Source organism: Coregonus lavaretus (genome assembly GCF_964263955.1).
Source record: "Coregonus lavaretus genome assembly, contig: HAP1_SCAFFOLD_279, whole genome shotgun sequence".
Classification (NCBI taxonomy): Eukaryota; Metazoa; Chordata; class Actinopteri; order Salmoniformes; family Salmonidae; genus Coregonus; species Coregonus lavaretus.
The window spans coordinates 87,435-115,000 of NW_028161756.1; the positions used below are offsets into that span (position 1 = coordinate 87,435).

Consider the following 27,566-nt stretch of genomic DNA (forward strand, 5'->3'; position numbering starts at 1 on the left):
TTTATTTTACTGTATATATAGCCTCCCTACTGTCACTTTATTTTACTGTATATATAGCCTCCCTACTGTCACTTTATTTTACTTCTGCTCTTTTTTTCTCAACACTTTTTTTGTTGTTGTTTATTCTTACTTTTTTTGTTTAAAATAAATGCACTGTTGGTTAAGGGCTGTAAGTAAGCATTTCACTGTAATGTCTGCACCTGTTGTATTCGGCGCATGTGACCAATACAATTTGATTTGATTTGATTTGACTACCCCTTCCTCAGTCTGAACATAGAGTATCAACCCTTAGACAATAACACTACCCCTTCCTCAGTCTGAACATAGAGTATCAACCCTTAGACAATAACACTACCCCTTCCTCAGTCTGAACATAGAGTATCAACCCTTAGACAATAACACTACCCCTTCCTCAGTCTGAACATAGAGTATCAACCCTTAGACAATAACACTACCCCTTCCCCAGTCTGCTGCAGTCTGGATTAGGTTGTTCCTCCCCCTGGTCTCATGGCTATGATGGTGACCTGGTCCAGATGCATTCAGAGAGCTGGGCTTCAGCAGCCTGTTGATGATGTCACCACACGTCTTCTTGTACTGGTTACGGAGAAGAGAGTAGACGAAGGGGTCGCAAGCCGCCTTGCTATAGGCCAAGCACTTGGAGACCACTCCCCAGTGGTGGTCGATAGGCACAGAGGGAAATAACTCCACGATCCTATACAGGTAGAGAGAGAGAGAGAGAGAGAGAGAGAGAGAGAGAGAGAGAGAGAGAGAGAGAGAGAGAGAGAGAGAGAGAGAGAGAGAGAGAGAGAGAGAGAGAGAGAGAGAGAGAGAGAGAGAGAGAGAGAGAGAGAGAGAGAGAGAGAGAGAGAGAGAGAGAGAGAGAGAGAGAGAGAGAGAGAGAGAGAGAGAGAGAGAGAGAGAGAGAGAATAACTATCTATGGATGTCAAAAACAGTCAGCCCTAATTCTCTTCATGGACATCAACTGCAACAAAGTGCAACATTCTAATTGTCCTGACACAACTTGAGAAGAGGTCACCACAAAGCAGACATTTAGTTATGTTGTTTGTTATTATTCAATTCATGATAATGTATTTACAGGACAGGTAAAGATTCAGTCATCATTAAAATACTTGAAATTGTAATGATTAAAGGACATTTCTGATTGAGCAGACTGTCATGACTGTCCACAAGAATCCAAATAGGTCAGATCAGGTTTGCAATGAATAACTTCAATCAGACCCCCTCTCACCCGTAGAGGGGGGTTAACAGCTCACGCCCTGTCGTAAATCAAGGGAGAAGGCCCAGGCTCTCCCTCTCAAGATCCCCAAAGGAATGTCTTAGTTTAACAGACTTTTTTCAGCTGAAACTTTAACATGTTCAAAAGCTAATACTGGAATAATATTCCTAACATAGAACGTGGGGAATGGCCAGAGGTGATCTGTTGGACACTAAGGTCATATTGGTTGTTATTTTGTGATGTCATAAAAAAATGTATAAAGAAAATAATGTAACTTGGAAAGTATACTCACTATATATACGAAGTGTCCATCCTATGTGTTGTGCATATAATATGAAAAATGATTAGTGTTTTTGTTAAGAGAGGGATGTGATTTGAGAACTTTATTTTTCATAACTTGGCACAGTTAGTAGTCACTGCCCAAAGTGAGGTCAGAGAGCGTGTCGGCCTGACGGAACCGCCCCCTTTGAGCAGAGTGTATAAAAGGATGGCTTACGAATTAACATATCAGACCAGAAAATGTGAAAGCGACAGCTACACGTTTAAAAATGGTTGGAACTTTGAATCTCAACACGAGGGGGAGAGGATAAACTCACTGGTACGGCTGATTAGCTGTTCTAGGTAAAGTATCTTCGAAAGCGAATTTAAGTAGGCACGTCCTATTACTCTGCTCAATCCATCCTGTTACGCTACGCCCATCACCCCACTGGGAATCATCGATACGGCTGGCTAGCCTATCTTCAAAAGAAGCATCTTCAAGAGCAAACGGAAGGAAAAATCAACTCTGTAGTTCTGTTCCGGAATACACCAGAAGTCGTCGGAAACCGGACAACTAGGAAGAAGAGAACAACAGTAGAAAACTTGTTGGAACCTGTTTGGACAATCAGAGCCTTACAAGCGTGCCGCGAGAAGGCCCAACTCCCTTTCCAGGCCGGCCCGGTTCACCAAGAGATCCCTGAGAGACTAAGACATTTCACGTAAATACATTCATGATTTCTTACTCAAAGTGGGCGGCGGTTCGTGTGCAAAGTATATGGTTACTGTAGAGGAGAGTAGTTTCCGAATGTGGCAATGTTAAGTGTCTCCCTCTCCCTCTCCCTCTCTTCTGTAGCAAGCAGCCATGTTGTTGTCATTCCACTAGGGACCTGTTTTCTCCAGTCAGTAACCGGTGCAGAGTGTGTATGTTTATCCTGTGTTCCCATTTAATTAGCTAGCAAATACATCATTAAACCAATTTGTAGTAAGGCAGGCTCAGGTTTTTTGCAGATGCAAGGAGGTTACAACTGTTCAGAATGATGATATGATACGAGGTTATGATTAATAAGTTGACTGTTTATAGATGTGATCGGTAAAGACCTTTTAGAGTTTAATTCAGGTGATGGTGACTCTTTAAAGAACCGCTCTCGTGGTGCCCCAGATCCTAATGAGTTAATTGTATGTCAGAGACATACCATCTACTGTACTCTTGTAAAGATAAACTGTCAGGGACATATCATCTACTGTACTCTTGTAAAGATGTCAGGGACATATCATCTACTGTACTCTTGTAAAGATGTCAGGGACATATAATCTAATGTACTCTTGTAAAGATGTCAGGGACATACCATCTACTGTACTCTTGTAAAGATGTCAGGGACATATCATCTAATGTACCCTTGTAAAGATGTCAGGGACATATCATCTAATGTGCTCTTGTAAAGAGAAACTGTCAGGGACATATCATCTACTGTACTCTTGTAAAGATGTCAGGGACATACCATCTAATGTACTCTTGTAAAGAGAAACTGTCAGGGACATACCATCTACTGTACTCTTGTAAAGAGAAACTGTCAGGGACATACCATCTACTGTACTCTTGTAAAGAGAAACTGTCAGGGACATATCATCTACTGTACTCTTGTAAAGAGAAACTGTCAGGGACATACCATCTACTGTACTCTTGTAAAGAGAAACTGTCAGGGACATACCATCTACTGTACTCTTGTAAAGAGAAACTGTCAGGGACATACCATCTACTGTACTCTTGTAAAGATGTCAGGGACATATCATCTACTGTACTCTTGTAAAGATAAACTGTCAGGGACATACCATCTACTGTACTCTTGTAAAGAGAAACTGTCAGGGACATACCATCTACTGTACTCTTGTAAAGAGAAACTGTCAGGGACATATCATCTACTGTACTCTTGTGAAGAGAAACTGTCAGGGACATATCATCTACTGTACTCTTGTAAATAGAAACTGTCAGGGACATGCCATCTACTGTACTCTTGTAAAGAGAAACTGTCAGGGACATACCATCTACTGTACTCTTGTAAAGAGAAACTGTCAGGGACATACCATCTACTGTACTCTTGTAAAGAGAAACTGTCAGGGACATACCATCTACTGTACTCTTGTAAAGAGAAACTGTCAGGGACATACCATCTACTGTACTCTTGTAAAGATGTCAGGGACATATCATCTACTGTACTCTTGTAAAGATGTCAGGGACATATCATCTACTGTACTCTTGTAAAGATGTCAGGGACATACCATCTACTGTACTCTTGTAAAGAGAAACTGTCAGGGACATACCATCTACTGTACTCTTGTAAAGAGAAACTGTCAGGGACATACCATCTACTGTACTCTTGTAAAAAGAAACTGTCAGGGACATACCATCTACTGTACTCTTGTAAAGAGAAACTGTCAGGGACATACCATCTACTGTACTCTTGTAAAGAGAAACTGTCAGGGACATACCATCTACTGTACTCTTGTAAAGAGAAACTGTCAGGGACTTACATTCTACTGTACTCTTGTAAAGATGTCAGGGGAAAACCATCTAATGTGCTCTTGTAAAGATGTCAGGGACTTACATTATACTGTACTGTACTGTAAAGATGTCTCTCTCTCTCTCCCTCCCCCTTTCTACTCACCTGGTGATGACGTAGGGAGCAAAGCAGACAATGAACGTGCCGATGAAGGTACAGATCTTCCTGGTTGCTCTCTGTCCCCTCCTCTTCTGCTCCTCCAGACAGCGCTCTCGAACACTGATCAGGGAAATATGTGGTTACACTATATTTGACAGTGTCACCATGACATTTATTTTTTCATATTTTTTTTCACCTTTATTTAACCAGGTAAGAAGCCAGTTGAGAACAAGTTCTCATTTACAACTGCGACCTGGCCAAGATAAAGCAAAGCAGTGCGATAAAAACAACAACACAGAGTTACATATGGGGTAAAACAAAACGTACAGTCAAAAATACAATAGAAAATATATATATACAGTGTGTGCAAATGTAGTAAGTTATGGAGGTAAGGCAATAAATAGGCCATAGTGCAAAATAATTACAATTAGTATTAACACTGGAATGATAGATGTGCAAATAGAGATACTGGGGTGCAAATGAGCAAAATAAATAACAATATAGGGATGAGGTAGTTGGGTGGGCTAATTACAGATGGGCTGTGTACAGGTGCAGTGATCGGTAAGGTGCTCTGACAACTGATGCTTAAAGTTAGTGAGGGAGATAAGAGTGTCCAGCTTCAGAGATTTTTGCAATTCGTTCCAGTCATTGGCAGCATGAACATGATGTTGTTATAATACCTGCCATGAGGTATTATTAGGTGTGCTGAGTTGTCATTAGGTTTCATTAGGTGCCATTAAGTGACATTAGGTGTGCTTAGTTGTCATTAAGTGTGCTTAGTGAGAATGCTATTCATTGACTACAGCTCAGCGTTCAACACCATAGTGCCCTCAAAGCTCATCACTAAGCTAAGGACCCTGGGACTAAACACCTCCCTCTGCAACTGGATCCTGGACTTCCTGACGGGCCGCCCCCAGGTGGTAAGGGTAGGTAACAACACATCTGCCACGCTGATCCTCAACACGGGGGCCCCTCAGGGGTGCGTGCTCAGTCCCCTCCTGTACTCCCTGACTCCGACACCATCATTAAGTTTGCCGACGACACAACAGTGGTAGGCCTGATCACCGACAACGATGAGACAGCCTATAGTGAGGAGGTCAGAGACCTGGCCGTGTGGTGCCAGGATAACAACCTCTCCCTCAACGTGACCAAGACAAAGGAGATGATTGTGGACTACAGGAAAAAGAAGAGGACTGAGCACGCCCCCATTCTCATCGACGGGGCTGTAGTGGAACAGGTTGAGAGCTTCAAGTTCCTTGGTGTCCACATCACCAACAAACTATCATGGTCCAAACACACCATGACATGACAGTTGTGAAGAGGGCACGACAAAGCCTATTCCCCCTCAGGAGACTGAACATATTTGGCATGGGTCCTCAGATCCTCAAAAAGTTCTAAAGCTGCACCATCGAGAGCATCCTGACTGGTTGCATCACCGCCTGGTATGGCAACTGCTCGGCATCCGAGGGTAGTGCATACGACCCAGTACATCACTGGGGCCAAGCTTCCTGCCATCCAGGACCTCTATACCAGGCGGTGTCAGAGGAAGACCCTAAAAATTGTCAAAGATTCCAGCCACCCTAGTCATAGACTGTTCTCTCTTCTATCGCACGGCAAGCGGTACCGGAGCGCAAAGTCTAGGTCCAAAAGGTTTCTTAACAGCTTCTACCCCCAAGCCGTAAGACTCCCGAACAGCTAATCATGGCTACACAGACTATTTCCATTTTTATTTTTTATTCATCTATTTTTTACTTAACACTTATTTATCTTAAAACTGCACTGTTGGTTAAGGGCATGTAAGTAAGCATTTCACTGTAAGGTATTTGGCATGGGTCCTTCTACCCCTACCACCTGTTGTATTCGGCGCATGTGGCAAATAAAATTTGATTTGATTTGAGTTGTCATTAGGTGTCATTCGGTGCCATTAGTTCTCATGCGGTGCCATGATCTGATGCGGTGTCCTAAAGTGCCATGAGGTGTCCTACAGTTCCATGAGGTGTCCTAAAGTGCCATGAGGTGTCCTAAAGTGCCATGAGGTGTCCTAAAGTGCCATGAGGTGTCCTAAAGTGCCATGAGGTGTCCTAAAGTGCCATGAGGTGTCCTAAAGTGCCATGAGGTGTCCTAAAGTGCCATGAGGTGTCCTAAAGTGCCACGAGGTGTCCTAAAGTGCCATGAGGTGTCCTAAAGTGCCATGAGGTGTCCTACAGTTCCATGAGGTGTCCTAAAGTGCCATGAGGTGTCCTACAGTGCCTTGAGGTGTCCTAAAGTGCCATGAGGTGTCCTAAAGTGCCATGAGGTGCCATTAGGTGTCTTTTTCTGGCAGCCGTACAGATTGAGGATGACAGTGTGTGTGCGTATGCGTGTGTGCATGCATACGGAAAGTATTCAGACGCCTTCCCTTTAACCACATTTTGTTACGTTACAGCCTTATTCTAAAACTGATTTTCATTGTTTAAATATCTACACACAATACCCCAAAAAACAGGTTTATACAAATAACATACCTTATTTACAGAAGTATTCAGACCCTTTGCTATGAGACTCGCAATTGAGCTCAGGTGCATCCTGTTTCCATTGATCATCCTTGTGATGTTTCTACAACTTGATTGGAGTCCACCTGTGGTAAATTCAATTGATTGGACATGATTTGGAAAGGCACACACCTGTCTATATAAGGTCCCACAGTTCACAGTGCATGTCAGAGCAAAAACCAAGCCATGAGGTCGAAGGAATTGTCCGTAGAGCTCCGAGACAGGATTGTATCGAGGCACAGATCTTGAGAAGGGTACCAAAAACATTCTGCACCATTTAAGGTCCCCAAGAACACAGTAGCCTCAATCATTCTTAAATAGAAGAAGTTTGGAACCACCAAGACTCTTCCTAGAGCTGGCCGCCTGGCCAAACTCGGCAATCTGGGGAAAAGGGCCTTGATCAGGGAGGTGACCAAGAACCTGATGGTCACTCTGACAGAGCACTAGAGTTCCTCTGTGGAGATGGGAGAACCTTCTCTGCAGAACTCCACCAATCAGGCCTTTATGGTAGAGTGGCCAGACGGAAGCCACTCCTCCGTAAAAGGCACAAGACAGCCCGCTTGGAGTTTGCCAAAAGGCACCTAAACAAGATTATCTGGTCTGATGAAACCAAGATTGAACTCTTTGGCCTGAATGCTAAGCGTTACATCTGGAGGAAACCTACGGTGAAGCATGGTGGTGGCAGCATCATGCTGTGGGGATGTTTTTCAGCGGCAGGGACTGGGAGACTAGTCAGGATCGAGGCAAAGATGAACAGAGCAAAGTACAGAGAGATACTTGATGAAAACCTGCTCCAGAGCGCTCAGAACCTCAGACTGGGGTGAAGGTTCAACGACTCTAAGCACACAGCAAAGACAACACAGGACTAGCTTCGGGACAAGTCTCTGAATGTCCTTGAATGGCCCAGCCAGAGCCCGGACTTGAACATCTCTGGAGAGACCTGAAATTAGCTGTGCAGCGAAGCTCCCCATCAAACCTGACAGAGCTTGAGAGGATCTGCAGAGAAGAATGGGAGAAAATCCCCAAATACAGGTGTGCCAAGCTTGCAGCGTCATACCCAAGAAGATTCAAGGTTGTAATCGCTGCCAAAGGTGCTTCAACAAAGTACTGAGTAAAGGGTCTGAATACTTATGTAAATGTAATATTTCATGAGTGTTTTTATTAGCAAAAATGTCTTACAACCTGTTTTTGTTTTGTCATTATGGGGTATTGTGTGTAGATTGAGGAGGGGAAACAAACGATTTATATAAAATGTTAGAATAAGGCTGTAACGTAACAAAATGTGGAAAAAGTCAAGGGGTCTGAATACTTTCCGAAGGTACTGTACATGCATTGCAGTCATAGACAGCAATATTGTCATAATCACATTTTTACATTAATCCCTTTTTTTCAATGTTTTCCTAAAATGACATACCCAAATCTAACTGCATGTAGCTCAGGACCTGAAGCAAGGACATGCATAGTCTTGATATCACATTAGATCTGGTAAAAGATAATACAAACAAAAAAACATGCGTTTTTTTGTTTTGTTTTTTTGTTCCATCATCTTTGAAATCATCTTTGAAATGCAAGAGAAAGGCCACAATATAATATTGCAGTTTAGGCGCGATATAGATTTTGGCCACTAGATGGCAGCACTGTATGTGCAAAGTTTCAGATTGATCCAGTGAAGCATTGGAATACTGGACTATTTTGTATCAAGTCTGCCCAAATGTGCCGAATTGGTCAATTGATACATTTTCAAGTACATAACTATAGAGAACAATGATATGGTAATACAAAATGTAAGTTTACACACTCCCAGGAATGTCATACATGATGGATAATTAGCTTCTACACTAACTTTCACACATCTAGATGGCCGGGCGGGGTGGGTGTGGAGCCAGAGACAGCAGGGGTTCAAACTGTAGAACCCAGTTCCTACATTTGAACACAAAAATGGATTTTATCAAACAACACTATGCTACATGTTATCTCTGGGACCCTTAGGATGACAAACCAGATCAAGATTACTGAATGTAAGAACATTATTTACCTTCAGAGGAGAATGTATCAAACCAGTTGCCGTGATACGTTTTTTGTTGTTGTGCACTCTCCTCAAACAATAGCATGGTATTTTTTCACTGTAATAGCTACTGTAAATTGGACAGTGCAGTTAGATTAACAAGAAGTTAAGCTTTCTGCCCATATAAGACATGTCTATGTCCTGGAAAGTTTGCTGTTACCTACAACAGTCATGCTAATCACATTAGCGCACGTTAGCTCAACCGTCCCGTATACGGGACACCGATCCAGTAGAGGTTAAAAACACGTGTTATTGCATGCATATGTGACGACAGTGTGGGGTCTGGTGTGTGTGTGATGATGATGATGATGATTGATAATGATAATAGTATTTTAACCATATTAGACCGTTTTTTTCCAGGAAAACAGACAAAGAGTCTATCTCTTAGGCTATAGTAAATGACAACGTAATGGGATGCCACTGCCACTCAGTAAAACACTGATTCTGCCCTATTCTAACCAGGAAACAGGATGCGTCCCAAAGGGCACCATATTCCCTATTTAGTGCACTACTTTGGACCAGGGCTGATAGGGCTCATAGGGCTCTGGTCAATAGTAGTGCACTATAAAGGAAATAGGGTACCATTTGGGAGGCAACCAGATCAGAGCTGAAACACAGGAGCGTCGTATTTTCCTGTGACCCGGGCCCATGATGATCTCATCAAAACCAACGGGTTAACTATCTGGGGTTACTGCATGTATAGCAGATATAACCATTAACTATCTGGGGTTACTGCATGTATACCAGATATAACCATTAACTATCTGGGGTTACTGCATGTATACCAGATATAACCATTAACTATCTGGGGTTACTGCATGTATAGCAGATATAACCATTAACTATCTGGGGTTACTGCATGTATAGCAGATATAACCATTAACTATCTGGGGTTACTGCATGTATACCAGATATAACCATTAACTATCTGGGGTTACTGCATGTATACCAGATATAACCATTAACTATCTGGGGTTACTGCATGTATAGCATATATAACCATTAACTATCTGGGGTTACTGCATGTATAGCAGATATAACCATTAACTATCTGGGGTTACTGCATGTATACCAGATATAACCATTAACTATCTGGGGTTACTGCATGTATACCAGATATAACCATTAACTATCTGGGGTTACTGCATGTATAGCAGATATAACCATTAACTATCTGGGGTTACTGCATGTATACCAGATATAACCATTAACTATCTGGGGTTACTGCATGTATAGCAGATATAACCATTAACTATCTGGGGTTACTGCATGTATAGCAGATATAACCATTAACTATCTGGGGTTACTGCATGTATACCAGATATAACCATTAACTATCTGGGGTTACTGCATGTATAGCATATATAACCATTAACTATCTGGGGTTACTGCATGTATAGCAGATATAACCATTAACTATCTGGGGTTACTGCATGTATACCAGATATAACCATTAACTATCTGGGGTTACTGCATGTATACCAGGTATAACCATTAACTATCTGGGGTTACTGCATGTATACCAGATATAACCATTAACTATCTGGGGTTACTGCATGTATACCAGATATAACCATTAACTATCTGGGGTTACTGCATGTATAGCAGATATAACCATTAACTATCTGGGGTTACTGCATGTATAGCATATATAACCATTAACTATCTAGGGTTACTGCATGTATAGCAGATATAACCATTAACTATCTGGGGTTACTGCATGTATAGCAGATATAACCGTTAACTATCTGGGGTTACTGCATGTATAGCAGATATAACCATTAACTATCTGGGGTTACTGCATGTATAGCAGATATAACCATTAACTATCTGGGGTTACTGCATGTATACCAGATATAACCATTAACTATCTGGGGTTACTGCATGTATACCAGATATAACCATTAACTATCTGGGGTTACTGCATGTATAGCAGATATAACCATTAACTATCTGGGGTTACTGCATGTATACCAGATATAACCATTAACTATCTGGGGTTACTGCATGTATACCAGATATAACCATTAACTATCTGGGGTTACTGCATGTATAGCAGATATAACCATTAACTATCTGGGGTTACTGCATGTATAGCAGATAGTGTTTTCCTTAAAGACCACCTCTTTAAGGAATACCTGGGATAGGATAAAGTAATCCTTCTACCCCCCCCCCCCCCAAAAAAAAATTGTAAAGTGGTCATCCCACTGGCTATAGGGTGAACGCACCAATTGGTGAGTCGCTCTGGATAAGAGCGTCTGCTAAATGACTAAAATGTAAATGTAAATGTAAATGTGTTGTATCCGTCTCTTTACGGTTCTCTTTGTATCTCATCACATCAAAGTATATGATACACAATTGATCCATTTTGAAAGTGTTGGGCCATTATTCTGTCTGATACCTGAAATAATCCTTAGAGTGCACGACAAGACCAATGTATCCACGTGGTGCACAGCAGGAACTCAGGAATGAGGATAATCATGTTACTGGAAGGAGTAATCGATTAGCACGCAATATAACACAATTAAATAGAATAAAAGAAATGTCCCTTGATGCATTCTGCTGGTTTCAACATGAAATAAAAAAACAACAGTGAGTTGGAGCAAGGTGCACAGAGGAAGATGCAACTCAAACACCTCTTCTCTTACCTTGGGTGAATGTCCACCAGCAGCACTAAAGTTTGCATTGTGATAACGTCTATCCGTTTACAGTGGAACCTTGCCACCTTCAGCACTTTGAGGTATGTGACACACAGCACTAGAAATGACAGGAGAAAGGTGAGTGCGTGAAAAAACACGGTAAAGATAACAAACTGGGTCTGACTGTTCTCCCTCACGTCGGAGAGAGTGCACGACGCGTAAAGTTGATGGTATCCCACCCAAGAGAGACAAGCCGCCACTGTCGAAAAGGACATAGAATGGACCCGTGTGTATCCGAGCACGAGTGCTGCATCTCTGTGTCGCATTCTAGAATGGTAACTCAACGGGAAAACTACAGCGATCCACCTGTCGACGCTTAGAGCCGCCATGCTCAACATCGAATTAGTCGTTAGAAAAGTGTCCCGAAAAGCCGACAAACTGACAGAAAGCGTCACCTCCAGGCTGACCCTTCTTGATGAGTCCCACCAGAGTTAGAGGCATGTTGGAAACGGTCAGCAACAAGTTGCAGAAGGTGAGGTTGAGGGTGAACACACCGGGCACCTGCTTCCTGATCTCTGGGTTGTACAGAAAGCAGATCAGCACCACGACGTTGGACAGCAACGACCAGTGGCGGCTGGCCGATAGAGGGCGCTAGGGCGCCGCCCCCTTAAATAAAATTATTTTACAAAATAAAAAAATAAAAAAATAAAAATAATAATAATAATAATAAAAACATCAGTATGTCAATATTTGTGTGTTTGAAATATGGAATGCACACAGTAATATGTGTAAGATATGATAGAAAATCATATTCGCAACCTTTCCTCTGCCTGTCAAACGCCTCGTCAGCTCTGGGCGATACAGAAAGTGCCCCGAGGAGGCGGGTCTACGTAGCAGTTAAGCCAATTGCTAATTTAAGATATGAATGTATGACATAAAATGTAGTCAATAAGCGATCTTAAATCGAATCCAAGGAGGGCGATTATTTTATCGCCCCAAGCTCGCCCCTGATAAAATAAGGACCGGGGTCCAGTGACGCCATTTTTACTAGACAACAATGGCGAACGCAAACGTTACTCCTCCAAGACCCAACCCTAACTCGGTGAAATCTCTCCTCCAAGATCCGTTTGAGAGGAGAACTTTGTCAGAGAAAGTTCGGGTGAAAGAGCTGGGCCCAGATCAACCTGACCTCTCAATCAGACAGCAGGCTAGCGAGAAAGGGAAGCAGTATATGCGCGGCTTCTCCCGTAGCTGGTACACCAGGAAGGCTTGGCTAGCTGGGTGCACTGATGCTAATGCTTTATTTTGCTTTCCGTGCTTGCTTTTTAAAACGACGGGGTCAGATTCAGCATGGACAGGTACCGGAGTGAGGGATATGAAGCACCTGTCAGAGAAGGTAAAGAAACATGAGAACACCAGGGCACACATGGACAACTCTGTAAAGCTAGCTGTATTAGGAAGGGTGAACATTGCTACGCAGCTGGATGACGGCCACAGGATTGCGGTGAGGAAACACAATGAGGAGGTGGATAAAAACAGGCACATTCTATCCAAAATTATCGATTGTGTGAAGTTCTGTGGGGCTTTTGAGTTGGCCTTGCGTGGGCACGAGGAGACTGACTCCTCAGACAACCCCGGCATTTTCCGGGGCTTAGTGGATTTTGTTGCCTCCCTCGACAGTGTGCTGGAGGAGCACCTGAAGACAGCTACCGTTTTTAAGGGCACGTCAAAGACGATACAGAACGAGCTGTTGGACTGTATGCTGTCAATGCTTAAGGATTACATCCTGGAGGAAGTAAAGAGTGCTGATTTTATCGCCATTCAAGCTGACGAGACGACTGACGTTTCCACCCACTGCCAGTTGGTGCTTGTGTGAGTGATTATCATAGAGCCGTCACAATTATATTTGTTTTAGTATTTTAAAAGGAAAGAGAAGACACAATCAGACGTTGATAATAATGCAGGAAAGTACTACACAGTTTGTAATAATTATTCAGGTGTCCACCAGGTCAATTTCTAGAAGAGGCCTAGTTGTTATTGAATATTAACTTTATTGCTAAGTGAACAGCAGAACAAAATGATGTTGCATCCCTCTCACAAATGTAATAGAAAAAGGCTTTAAAACGTAATAACATCAGTTAATTATGTACATCACAGGTTAAAAGCAGTTACTAGACATAGTTTGTGTGTATATACACACTGTCTGTCTGTCTGTCTGTCTATATATATATATATATATATATATATATATATATATATATATATAAAAGTCACTGGTTGTGTGTTGAGGGGGAATTACAGTGAGTTAAGAAGTCTGATTGCAAGTTATCAAATTAAACTTTATTTTTTGGACCCAGGGCCTCAATTCCCTCTTTGTGTGGGCACAGCGTATCTGACGAGCAGCAACAGCCCATCAAGCGACGGAGGATGCTGGGACCAGGAGAACAACAGAGGTTGGCTATAGAGGTAAGTTGTGATGTAATTGTCAGTGTTTCCCACCTAGAACTTTTTTCAGGCCTGGTAGTATGTAGCCAAAACCCTGAACAATCAGCACCTTGGTAATCATATACTTGAGTTGGACATAGGCATGTGTCAGTCAGGATCACTTGCATCAAAATAGCTTAATTGCAAATTAAAGCTGATGATGTATCTTTTACAGGTATGTGATACCATCCTGAGTCATGCCAAAGAGAGGTTCTCCTTCACCCAGCACCTCATCAGCGCAACACTATTGCACGGAGAGTTGTTCCCACAACACAGTGTGAAGTTCCCCGATACAGCGCTTGAAACAACCGTGGAGGCGTACCCCATGTTGAACAAGGCCAAGCTCAAAACCGAACTGTCCCTCATCTATGAGAACAGTGAGTTCAAGGCTTGTAGTGGTGCAGTGCCCCTGTACCAGTTCTTCATGGAGAACAACCTTCAGAGCACTTTCACAGAGACTGCCAGCCTCCTCAAGATCCTCATCACCACACCCATGACAACTGCTGAGTCAGAATGGTGCTTCTCTACACTGAAAAGGATCAAGACCTTCCTGAGAAACAGCATGACACAGGATCGCCTGAACGCTCTGGCCATGCTCTCCATGGAGAAGAAACTTGTCAGGGACATTCCTGACTTTAATCAAAGGGTCATTGAGAGGTTTGCCACTCAGAAGGACAGACGGGCAAAATTCCTGTACAAATAAGATGACAGACACACACACACAGAGCAGCTCTGGCCGCATGTTTCTTTGTATATAGTTGACCTTAGCATAAAAAATCCAGTTATATATGGTACTCTAGAAAGTCTTAATAGTGTCTTTGCTAATATTACTGTATATAGGTTGTTTTGTATCAATTAATTGTTGCAGTTCTGGAGCACATTAACAATTAGTCACATTTAGTATGATCATAAAATACTGTATGCTATTCTTCCAGTCAAAGGTTTGAGTTCATCCACTTGATATCCATTTCTATATTATACATCCTTTTATACAGTGTAAGATTTCCTATAAACTTTATAATAATTTCATGTTATTGTCCACTTTCCACTCTGTTCTGACAGCATGCCTGTTGCGTTGCCTGTTTACTACCAATGGTGAAAAGTTCACTTTAAATGCAAATGAAAGGCTTGGGTTTGTGTAATATGTTTTTGTGTAAGAATGCCTCAACTTTTTAATATTGGCATTAAATAATTACTGAATGTTTCACTGAGCACTGCTGTCCTGCAGTTTGTGTTAAAATATATCGCGATGGTTACAGGAAAAAAAAAGTATGGCACAGCCCCACCGAGAATATTTTTCACCAGCCGCCACTGGCAACGACACTGTTATAATCACTGCCACCGAGACAGAGAGAAACACCTCCACAGTGGCCATGGTGTGTGTCCAAGTCACTTATTACGAATCCCACTTTTGGTAATGATTATATCCAGATCCAGCCACCGTATGTGGTTGTAGAATGAAGGCGTGGTGTCAGCTGGAAGACTCACCCATAACCACATCCAGACATTCCCGGTTATATCCCTCTCCTGTGGAGCGCGATTGCGTCTCTCTCTCCTCTGCCTCGTTGCCCTCAGACTTCTAGCCGAGCTAGCAGAGGGGATCGGGGATGTCCGTCAGGTTAGGAGGATTCCAACATAATGAGAGAGGCTGAGATGCGCAGGAGAAATGTTTAAAAAAAGTAAGCTCTCCCCCATTTACTACAAAGTGCAATGAAACAACAGCTGTCAGGCGCTGTGCCTCTGCCCGTGTCTCTGCAGTGGTGTCTTCTCTTCTGTGATGCTGCGCTCTTAAGACAGCTCCCCTCACTCTCTCACTTCAGAATAGACTATGAGTGGGAGGTAGATCTCCCCTCACCCTCTCACTTCAGAATAGACTATGAGTGGTAGGTAGACGATGAATGAAATGGTATGAAATGGTATTCATTTGACCAACATTGATCCCTTTAAGTTGACTATCTATCCCCCTCAGGTAGGATACATTATAGCTGCAGGTCTGTGCCAACACCTTTGAGGCGAAAAAACTATTAAAATGCAGACCATTTACATAGAATCTCTCTATTATTAACATAGAATCTCTCTATTATTAACATAGAATCTATGTTATTAACATAGAATCTCTCTATTATAAATATAGAATCTCTCTATTAACATAGAATCTCTCTATTATTAACATATAATCTCTCTGTTATTAACATAGAATCTCTCTATTATTAACATAGAATCTCTCTATTATTAACATAGAATCTCTCTATTATTAACATCTCTTGTTCAGGGGATGACTCATACACACACACACACACACACATACACACACACACACACACACACACACACACACACACACACACACACACACACACACACACACACACACACACACACACACACACACACACACACACAAACACAAACACACACACACACACACACAAACACACACACACACACACACACACACACACACACACACACACACACACACACACATACACACACACACACACACCACAGGGCAGAGGACAGACGGCTGTGCCAGGCTGCCAGCTGCAGGATCTGATTTCCAACCCCAGGGTCCATGCAGCTCAGCTCTAACCAGTACACACACACACACGCTCACCCACAACACACACACACAAAAACACACACGCACGCATACATGCACGGACGCACACACACACACAAGCACACTGTTCTACCCAGAAACTCAGTAAGGCTTTGGGGGCTGAGGGCTGAGGGCTGAGGGCTGAGGGCTGAGGCTGAGGGCTGGGGGCTGAGGGCTGGGGGCTGAGGGCTGGGGGCTGGGGGCTGGGGGCTGAGGGCTGGGGGCTGGGGGCTGGGGGCTGAGGGCTGGGGGCTGGGGGCTGGGGGCTGAGGGCTGGGGGCTGAGGGCTGGGGGCTGGGGGCTGGGGGCTGGGGCTGAGGGCTGGGGGCTGAGGGCTGGGGGCTGGGGGCTGAGGGCTGGGGGCTGGGGGCTGGGGGCTGGGGGCTGGGGGCTGGGGCTGAGGGCTGGGGGAGCGTTTTATTATTTCCTTTGTTGTCCTCTGATGAAATAAGACCCCTTGAGGAACAACAACATGTTTGGGACACCTACCCATTTCTAGCAGACAAAATCAAATAATATAATTCTCGTTAACTAGCTACAATGTCATTATGGACCTTTTACGGCACTCCAATGTGACAAAGTACTGATGGCCTGCGTCCCAAAGGGCACCCTATTCCCAATGGTTCCTCGTCAAAGGTATTATGTAGTGACCTTGATGCCATTTGGGATGCAGGAAGTGGCAGTGCTGCTGAGGTCCAGAGGAATGGAAACCCAGCTAAAGTCATCCCTGGTGTGTAGTCAGGGTCTGTTTCAGCAAAGTACCGTGGCCTTTTATCCTGCAGGAGTATTATGGAGAAACACACACTCGCACACGTGTGCGCAAATACACACGCAAACACACATTTGCCCTATCAGACCACTGCACCAGGCTGTGTAGATAGAGCAGGTCTTTATAGGACCACTGCACCAGGCTGTGTAGATAGAGCAGGTCTTTATCTTAATTGGGATATCAAAACGTCTCCATATCTTTATGGCAGGGACTTCCCTCCACACAATGTATGTAGGTCTGCCCGGATGGTTCATGATCACCTGAGATCAGAACACTGCGAGGACTCCTCTATGTGGTGACTATTTACATTTTAGTCATTTAGCAGACGCTCTTATCCAGAGCGACTTACAGTTAGTGAGTGCATACATTATTTGAATGAGTGAGAGAGAAGGAGAATTGCAAACGCCATGCTCTACCAACTGAGCTACATCCCTGCCGGCCATTCCCTCCCCTACCCTAGACGACGCTGGGCCAATTGTGCACCGCCCCATGGGTCTCCCGGTCACGGCCGGCTACAACAGAGCCTGGATTCGAACCAGGATCTCTAGTGGCACAGCTAGCACTGCGATGCAGTGCCTTAGACCACTGCGCCACTCGGGAGACTATCTCTGAGACCCAGTGACGTGTGTTCCTGCATGCCAAGGGAAGCCAGGCTTCCCCAAAACATTGATCAATATATATATATTTTTAAACATATAAAATCATTTATCTTTTGTCTCTCTTTGTTTAATAATTTTCCTTCAAATTCGCAAGAGACAGAATGTATCTCACCGGAGAAATATGTAGCTAGAATGCTAATGTTAACTAGCTGGGCTGGCGTATCATTGCCCATTATAGGAAGTTATGCTAGCGAGCAAGCATTTTAGCCATGTAGCTTAGGACAACAAAAAATAAAAGCGTATGACAGAGTGATAGACCGTTTCGTCAACATGAAAGAGAGGAGGATATCATTGGTGTTTTTCTACAAGTACACACACATACACACACCCACACATACACACACACACACACACGCACACACACACATTCATACACACCCACACACACACGCACACACATGCACACACACGCACACACGCACACACACACACACACACGCACACACACACACACACACATACACACACAATTCAGTTTGATAAGGTGCCAGGACATGGATTCTCCCTAATTAATGCAAAATATGCTGACAATGGATGTGATGAATTGGCCGGTCATTAAAATGAAGCTTTTAAAAGCAGTGTGTGTCGTTATCTTGTGTCTGTGTAGTGGAGGAGAGGAGAGGAGAGGAGAGAGGGGATAGGACCCAGTGCTCTGTTCTAGTGGAGGAGAGGAGAGGAGAGGAGAGAGGGGATAGGACTCAGTGCTCTGTTCTAGTGGGGGAGAGGAGAGGAGAGAGGGGATAGGACCCAGTGCTCTGTTCTAGTGGAGGAGAGGAGAGGAGAGGAGAGGAGAGGAGAGGAGAGGAGAGGAGAGGAGAGGAGAGGAGAGGAGAGGAGAGAGGGGATAGGACCAAGTGCTCTGTTCTAGTGGAGGAGAGGAGAGGAGAGAGGGGATAGGACCCAGTGCTCTGTTCTAGTGGAGGAGAGGAGAGGAAAGGAGAGAGGGGATAGGACCCAGTGCTCTGTTCTAGTGGAGGAGAGGAGAGGAGAGGAGAGAGGGGATAGGACCCAGTGCTCTGTTCTAGTGGAGGAGAGGAGAGGAGAGGAGAGGAGAGGAGAGGAGAGGAGAGGAGAGGAGAGGAGAGGAGAGGAGAGGAGAGGAGAGGAGAGGAGAGGAGAGGAGAGGAGAGGAGAGAGGGGATAGGACTCAGTGATCTGTTCTAGTGGAGGAGAGGAGAGGAGAGAGGGGATAGGAACCAGTGCTCTGTTCTAGTGGAGGAGAGGAGAGGAGAGGAGAGAGGGGATAGGACCCAGTGCTCTGTTCTAGTGGAGGAGAGGAGAGGAGAGAGGGGATAGGACCCAGTGCTCTGTTCTAGTGGGGGAGAGGAGAGGAGAGAGGGGATAGGACCCAGTGCTCTGTTCTAGTGGAGGAGAGGAGAGGAGAGAGGGGATAGGACCCAGTGCTCTGTTCTAGTGGAGGAGAGGAGAGGAGAGAGGGGATAGGACCCAGTGCTCTGTTCTAGTGGAGGAGAGGAGAGGAGAGAGGGGATAGGACCCAGTGCTCTGTTCTAGTGGGGGAGAGGAGAGGAGAGAGGGGATAGGACCCAGTGCTCTGTTCTAGTGGAGGAGAGGAGAGGAGAGAGGGGATAGGACCCAGTGCTCTGTTCTAGTGGAGGAGAGGAGAGGAGAGAGGGGTTAGGACCCAGTGCTCTGTTCTAGTGGAGGAGAGGAGAGGAGAGGAGAGGAGAGAGGGGATAGGACCCAGTGCTCTGTTCTAGTGGAGGAGAGGAGAGGAGAGGAGAGGAGAGGAGAGGAGAGGAGAGGAGAGGAGAGGAGAGGAGAGGAGAGGAGAGGAGAGGAGAGGAGAGGAGAGGAGAGGAGAGGAGAGGAGAGGAGAGGAGAGGAGAGGAGAGGAGAGGAGAGGAGAGGAGAGGAGAGGAGAGGAGAGGAGAGAGGGGATAGGAGTCAGTGCTCTGTTCTAGTGGAGGAGAGGAGAGGAGAGGAGAGAGGGGATAGGACCCAGTGCTCTGTTCTAGTGGGGGAGAGGAGAGGAGAGAGGGGATAGGACCCAGTGCTCTGTTCTAGTGGAGGAGAGGAGAGGAGAGGAGAGAGGGGATAGGACCCAGTGCTCTGTTCTTGTGGAGGAGAGGAGAGGAGAGGAGAGGAGAGGAGAGGAGAGGAGAGGAGAGGAGAGGAGAGGAGAGGAGAGGAGAGGAGAGGAGAGGAGAGGAGAGGAGAGGAGAGGAGAGGAGAGGAGAGGAGAGGAGAGGAGAGGAGAGGAGAGGAGAGGAGAGGAGAGAGGGGATAGGACTCAGTGCTCTGTTCTAGTGGAGGAGAGGAGAGGAGAGGAGAGGAGAGGAGAGGAGAGAGGGGATAGGACCCAGTGCTCTGTTCTAGTGGAGGAGAGGAGAGGAGAGGAGAGGAGAGAGGGGATAGGACCCAGTGCTCTGTTCTAGTGGAGGTGTAGTGGCTTCCTTTCCTCTTTACCATAGCCACTGCCCTAGCCTGAAGCGGGGTTGTTTCGGACGCATACAGTCCACACTCAACGTTTCCAAACGGCCAAACATTCAATGAGATCCAGGGATATAGTGCAACAAAAATGTTTATTCTTCTTATCTAACAAAAAGGTATTCTCCAATCAACTTAAAGCAGAGATTACTTGAAATGCAAATACATCATATAATATGACCTGTCTGTCTGTATTTCTGTATGTCTATATGTTCAAAAAACTATACCGCTCCCGCATCTAGCAAGGACTCCCCCCCCCGAAGGCCCAACTTCCTGCCTTTATACTAACACAATTAACACAGTACAATGAATGGGCAAGAGGGGGGGCCAAAAACTGAGTTACACTAATAACAAATGAATATATCTCAATCCGGTAAATAAATCATAAAGGTACGTACCTAATATTTCATCATATACATTAATATTTAATATATTTACACAAATGTACATGGAGCTCAGTATGTTCAGTCTTTTATACAAAATATGCCCAAATCGGCTCTAACATACCGGCCCCTAATTGTTGACTGCACTGAATGCACAACAATTACTTAATATTCAAACGTAGAGCCAATACAAAAACATTCTATACCAGAGCACCATTACAGTTCATAGCTATATACAAATATACAAGGTGCCATATAGGAAAATAGTCCATAGATCTCAGTCTGAGTTGAAGTGTAAAGGTGTTCAACTTCCAAAAAATGTCAAGAGTTTGACGTCCACAAAATGTATGACATCAAAGAATGTAAGAGTACGACATCAACGAATCAGAGGTGCACGTGATTCAAAGATGGAGCACTGTGTGTGTGTGTGTGTGTGTCTCACTTCGTCGCCTCAAGGAGCAGACAGAGTTTATTGATAGGTCTCTGTAGGATATTGGTCTTAGTCTTAACCATGACGCTCCGGACAAGACCTTTGGCCCCTGGCAAAGCCTTCACCACACGCCCCATTAGCCAAGAGTTCCTTGGGGCGGTGTCATCGACGATGACCACAAGGTCACCAGGACTGAAGTTTCTCTTAGTTTTGTTCCACTTGTTCCGCTCCTGCATAAGTGGAAGATACTCCCTGATCCATCTCTTCCAGAAGAGGTCAGTGATATATTGTACTTGCTTCCATCTCCTTCTTGAGTATAGGTCACTTCTCTGGAATAGTCCTGGTGGCAGGACTGGCTTTGCTTTCAGATGAAGCAGATGGTTCGGAGTCAGGGGTTCTAGATCGTTAGGGTCATTTGTTACAGTAGTGATTGGTCTGTCGTTCATAATCGCCTCAACTTCACACAAGGCTGTCTGCAAAGCCTCATCATCCAGTACTTGCTCTTTAAGGACTGAATAGAGGATCTTTTTCACCAGTCGGATCAACCTCTCCCATACCCCCCCATGGTGGGCTCCAGAGGGAGGGTTGAATGACCATGTCACTCCTTCCTTCAGTAATTTATTTTGAATCTTGTTGTGATCCAGCTCTTTCAGAGCTTCTCCTAGCTCTCTGTGTGTTCCGACAAAGTTGGTGCCATTGTCTGTTCTGATACTTGTTACTGGGCCCCTTCGACAGATGAACCTGCGCAGGGCATTGATGCAGGAATCAGTATCCAGATAACTAGCAACTTCTAGATGGACAGCTCGACTCACAAGGCAAGTAAAGATCACACCATACCGCTTCACATGAACGCGGCCTCGCTTCACCTCTATGGGGCCAAAGTAATCTATGCCCAAATGGGTGAAAGGCGGCAAATCAGGTGCTACCCGATCTTGTGGAAGGTCAGCCATCTTCTGTTCCCCAGCTCTAGCTTGCATCCGCCTGCAGAAGACACAGCTCTTAAGGATCTTCCTTGCTAAGGAGTTGGCACAGGGTATCCAATATCGCTGGTGAAGTCTAGAAAGCATGTGACCTCTCCCAGAGTGGCCAACCTGCTCATGGATGTGGAGTAAGATCAGTCTGGAGATGTAGGAGTCTTTGGGCAGGATCATAGGATTCTTTAGTTCCGTAGGCATAGCAGCTTTGCTTAACCTTCCTCCTACTCTCAGAATGCCATTGTCAACTATTGGATCAAGCTTACAGATTGAGCCGCTTCTCTTGGCACATTGTTTTCCTTTTACAACTAGTGCAATTTCTTGTTTAAAGTGCTGTCGTTGCTCAAATCGAATGATGACCTTTTCTGCTTCATCTAGGTCATCTACAGACAGACTTTCTTTTCCAAACGTCAGTTTGAACTTGTCAATTTGTTCCTTCAGTGAGTTTGTCAGACTCTGATCTGATCCTGGATCAGTTTGGGTGAGAACTTTCCTTTTCTGGCTTAACTGTAGTAGAAGTCTCTTCAGTTTCAGCATCCAGGCAACTGCTTTCTTCAAGCTGTTCCATGTTGAATAGTACTCAATCAGTTTGCTGGTCGGACTCTTTTCTTCCACACATGTACTGTTTACGATGACGTCTTTTCTCACCTCTGGATCATCTGGAGGGATGGAGCCAAGCTCCTCGGGGACTTTCGGCCATTGTGTTTCTGTTTTCTCCAGGAATTCTGGTCCTTTGCGCCATCTCTTTGAGTTCAGGAAAGTTTCAACATGTAATCCTCTTGAGGCATCATCGGCTGGGTTGTGTTTGGAGTTCAAATACCTCCACTGTTTTGCTTTCGATAGGTCACGGATCATAGCAACCCTATTAGCCACAAAAGTATGGAATCTCTTGGTATCGTTGCGGATGTATTTTAGCACCGACTGGCTGTCTGTCCAGAAAGTTGACTCCTCAAGTTCAATCTGGAGCTCCAACCTTAACATCCTGTCCACTCGCACTGCCAATGTTGCTGCAGCTAGTTCCAGTCTGGGGATCGTCATCTGCTTGAGTGGAGTCACCCTTGATTTCCCCAGTATGAATGCGATGTGGACCTTTTCCATAACGTTTGTGAACCTAAGGTAGCTTGCCGTGCCATAACCTTGTTCACTTGCATCACCGAAGTGATGCAGCTGTGCGGTCTTGATTTGACCAAAGTTCTCCGGCATCATACACCTGTTGATCTGGAATCTGGAGAGCTGGTCCAGCTCTGAGAGCCATCTCTTCCATGAAATAGAGTGTTCTTCAGGGATGACTTCGTCCCATCCACACTTTAGCTTGCAGAGCACTTGAAGAATTTGCTTTGCCTTTAATACGAATGGGGCGAGGAAACCTAATGGATCATAAATAGAGCTGACAGTTGAGAGAATACCTCTTCTTGTAAGGGGTCTGTTCTTGACAGTGACCTGGAAGGTAAACACATCCCTTTCAATGTTCCATCGGATTCCAAGTGCTCTTTCAACAGGCAGCTTTTCTCTGTCCAGGTCCAGTTCTTTTATCTGCTTGGCTTTGTGTTCATCAGGGATAGAAGCTAGTACAGTGCGGCTGTTGCTGACCCACTTGGTCAATTTGAACCCACCTTGAGAGCACACATCCCTGAGGTTTCTTGTGAGAGCTATGGCTTGTTCTTCTGTGGCCACTGACTTGAGGCAGTCATCAACATAGAAGTTGGACTTGACTGTTTGAATTACCTCTTCATCGTACCCCTCACAGTTGTCTTCTGCAGTCTTTCGCAGTGCAAAGTTTGCACAACTTGGAGAGGATATAGCACCGAAAAGATGTACTGTCATTCTGTACTCCTCCAATCTTTTGTTAGTATCACCATCCGGCCACCATAGGAATCGCAGGAAGTCTAAGTCATCTTCATGGACACGTACTTGATGGAACATTCCTTCGATGTCTGCCATCATGGCAATGTGCTCTTGCCGAAATCTTAGCAAGACTCCTATAAGCGTGTTTGCCAGGTCAGGGCCTTGAAGGAGTTCGCTGTTAAGAGATGTACCTTTATAGGATGATGAACAGTCAAACACCACTCGTATCGTTCCTTTGCGCTTATGGTGAACGCCATGGTGTGGTATGTACCATACCTTGCCTTTCTCTCTGAGGAGCTGTTCTTGTGGTACCTTCTCGGCGTAACCTTTTGTTATCATCTCTTCCATGAAGCCTTTGTACTCTGCAGCGTAACCTTTGTCCTTCTTGAACTTCCTGATAATATTTAGAGCCCGCTGCTTTGCCATGTCACGGTTGTTTGGCAGGACTACATCTTTGTTGCGAAAGGGCAACGGTAAGTAGTAGTGATGGTCTTTGAGGGTTATGGAGCTTGATACTATCTCCATAAACCTACGATCCTCAGCTGACATCTCACTTTTCTCTTCATACTCTCTCTCAGGGAAGTCATGGTTGTACTGATTTACAAGAAGAACCCCCAGGTCGGCCATTGAGATACGATTGGCCATCACCGTAGGACGCCCGGATTCTTCTGCCATGGTACAACTGTTGAGAGGACCATTCATCACCCATCCAAAGAGGGTTTTCACTGCATACGGTCCGTTGCCTTGGCTATTTATGATTTGCCAGGGTTCCATTGCCTTTGGAGCATTTACGCCAATCAGAAGTTCGACGTCAGCATCAATCTCCTTCAACTGAACCTCTTTCAGGTATGGCCACCTTTTGAGCTCTTTCTGAGTGGGAATGTTCTCTCTTGTCACTGGGATCTTATGTTGGGTGTAGACCTTTGGTAATGCAAGAAATGTGTCGCCTTCCACATTGCCAATCTCTAATCCAGATATCTCAAAGCTCTTGGTAGGACTCTCCTGCCCCATTGTGCGTAGCAGAATTTCAGTCGCACTGCCTTTAGCTTGCAACTGCCTCATGAGTCTCTCCGTACAAAATGTTGCTGAGCTACCAGAATCGAGAAACGCATAGGTTAACACAGACTTGCTTCCATTTGCCACCTTTACTTGAACTGGCACAATTGCAAGTGCACAATCTGTACCGGCCCCAGTATCTTCACCAGCTTCCAGTGAAACAAGAGCACTGCTGACAGTCTCCTCCCGCTTTACTGCTACACCACTCATATCTGCCTTTTGAGATCTAAATCTCTCTCTTCCTTCAATGTGCAGGATAGTGGGGTGCTTTCTTTGACAGCTCTGACAGGTCATCCTTCTTTTACATTCTCTGCTTAAGTGTCCTCTCATCAAACAGCCAAAACAAAGGCCTTTTGATCTCAGAAACTCAACCTTGAATTCATGTGGCTGTGCCTTCACCTGTTGGCAGTCGACCAATAAATGCGCACCAGCACAAAATATACATGAGATACTGGGAGCATCAGAAGGGTAGGTGCCTGGTCTCTTTACTTTGAATGTTTGTTCTTTTAAAGGTTTTTCAGAGTCACAATCTGCCACTACAGCTACTGTAGTGGCAAAGCTGCTTCCCCTTCTCTTGGACTTGAACTGCTGTTTAAAGTCAGCTTCTGTTTTGGGTTTTAAAAACCTTTTGTTGTACAGGGGATCTTGAATATCTCCATACAACGGATCCTGCAGTATTTTGGCCTGTTTTTCCATGAACGTTACCAGGTCACTGAACTGGGTCCTCAGGTGACTTCTCTCTAAAATATCACATGCCATAGACCTCCATTTTTCCCTTAGTTTGTAGGGAAGTTTTGACATGATCAGCTTTATGTTGGAGGGAAGATTAAGCTCTTCCATGTTCTGTAGGTCTTGCATAGCGTTACAGCAACCTCTTAGATAGAGTGCATAACCACCCAGTCCCTTTCCATCATCGGGTTTGATGTTTGTCCAGTTCCAAGCCTTTTCCATGTAAGCAGTGGTGACTTTGATTTCATTGCCAAAGTGTTCCTTTAACAACCTCTTAGCTACTGCATAGCCTCTTCTGGCTTCCATATGCAGACAACTACGGACCAGATCCTTGGGCTGACCAGAGGTGTATTGTTCCAGGTAATAGAGCCTATCCTGGTGACTGCTTGTCTTATCTTCTATACCATGCTCAAATGCACGCATGAATGGCCTAAAGTTTAGAGGATCACCGTCAAACATAGGTATCTCCCTAACAGGGAGTGTGGCTTGTTTGTGCTGTAGTACAAGGAGGTCAGCAATTTCATTCTGCCTTTGCATGACAGTAGAGAGGTTATCATGGCTGGTATTATGGCCGATACCCGCAGTGTTGATTCTGTGTCGATTGCTAGACCTTGCTGTTGGCTGCTGAAGAGTGTGGTTTACGACTGTTTTCGGAATAGGGTTTGATGGCTTTGTGGTCGGTTGTTGTAAAACTCTTTGTAGTGGGGTCTTTGGAACTGCACCTAATGCAGCAAACTCAACAGGTGATGGTTCAGGTTCCACATAGACCTCTGGTTCCTGTTTCTCAAAATAAGAGTTCATTCCATCTTCTTGGCTTAGTAAATGGGCTGCCACAGAATGGGATTGAGAAGTTGACTCGGTACTCTCCAGGACCTTCAGTTTGGCATTATATGCTGCTATGTCCGTTTCCAGTGCCATTTTTTCCATCCTAACATTCAGTTGAGCTTTCTCCAGTTCCAATGCATGCTTGTCTTGTAATGATGCTTGGCGAGCTAGTAGAGCTGCTCGTTCTGCCTCGGCTTTAAGGCGTTCAGAGGACACTGAGGAAGCAGTCTTAGAATACTTAGTTTTACTTGATATTTTTGACACATTGGAAATGCTGTCATGTGGTTCAATGAGCGTTTGTGGCTCAACTTCAGCCTTTTTCCATATTTCCACCTCTTTCAGGAAATGTTCATAAGTTCTCATTCTTGGTTGATAATAGTTAATGCTCTCCTGTTCCTGTTCCTCCTCTGTGACCAGCTCTAGCACAGATTCATGAGCCTTCTTAAAGTCATTGAGCACAGCATCAAATGCTTCAAGACTCTCATTCACGGTTGCAATGTTTCCTCCATCAACAAGAAGGACTTTTATTTCATTCATTTTGCGTGTACACACTCCAAGTTTGCCTCTCCGGGCTGCATAGAGTGAATTTAGATGCTCCTCTGCCCTCTCCAGTGGAGTCTTATTTGGGATTTCCTCCTCCATCATTCACTTTTAGTTCACTCCTCACAATGACACGGTTGTTGGTTTGATTGTTAAACGTAATGCCCCTTTAGACCTCCTTTAATCTTTAAAAACACAGTCATCCATTTCAGCATATTGACCCATTTTGAATTGCACATGTGCAAGTTTGGCATTTTAGATGCGTTTTAAACATTTCATCCCGTTGAGGTTTTGTCCCTTTAATGAAGTTTTAACACGCAGTATCTTTAGATCCTTAAGTTGCATTCGTTGCGTTGATGGATTGCATTTCCACGTTAGGCCAAATATTAGATATATGATTAGGCTACATTGTGCATAGGATCTGTGTTTCCCAA

At 44.6% G+C, this 27,566-nt stretch overlaps 1 protein-coding gene and 1 pseudogene across 2 annotated transcripts; one reads left to right on the forward strand and one right to left on the reverse strand.

The window, feature by feature from the left end:
- Positions 1-438: 438 nt before the first annotated feature.
- LOC311120157 (G-protein coupled receptor 26-like) lies at positions 439-15,247 on the reverse strand (annotated as a pseudogene). Its single transcript has 4 exons — positions 15,197-15,247; positions 11,398-12,015; positions 4,160-4,273; positions 439-712 (listed from the first exon to the last, which is right to left on the reverse strand). The product of its transcript is annotated as a G-protein coupled receptor 26-like (transcript).
- LOC311120164 (uncharacterized protein) lies at positions 12,804-15,082 on the forward strand. The gene is made up of 3 exons (XM_084194781.1): positions 12,804-13,260; positions 13,746-13,854; positions 14,048-15,082. The coding sequence occupies exons 1-3, from the start codon at positions 12,815-12,817 to the stop codon at positions 14,573-14,575; spliced, it is 1,083 nt and encodes a 360-aa protein (XP_084050907.1). The 5' UTR covers positions 12,804-12,814; the 3' UTR covers positions 14,576-15,082.
- Positions 15,248-27,566: the final 12,319 nt, after the last annotated feature.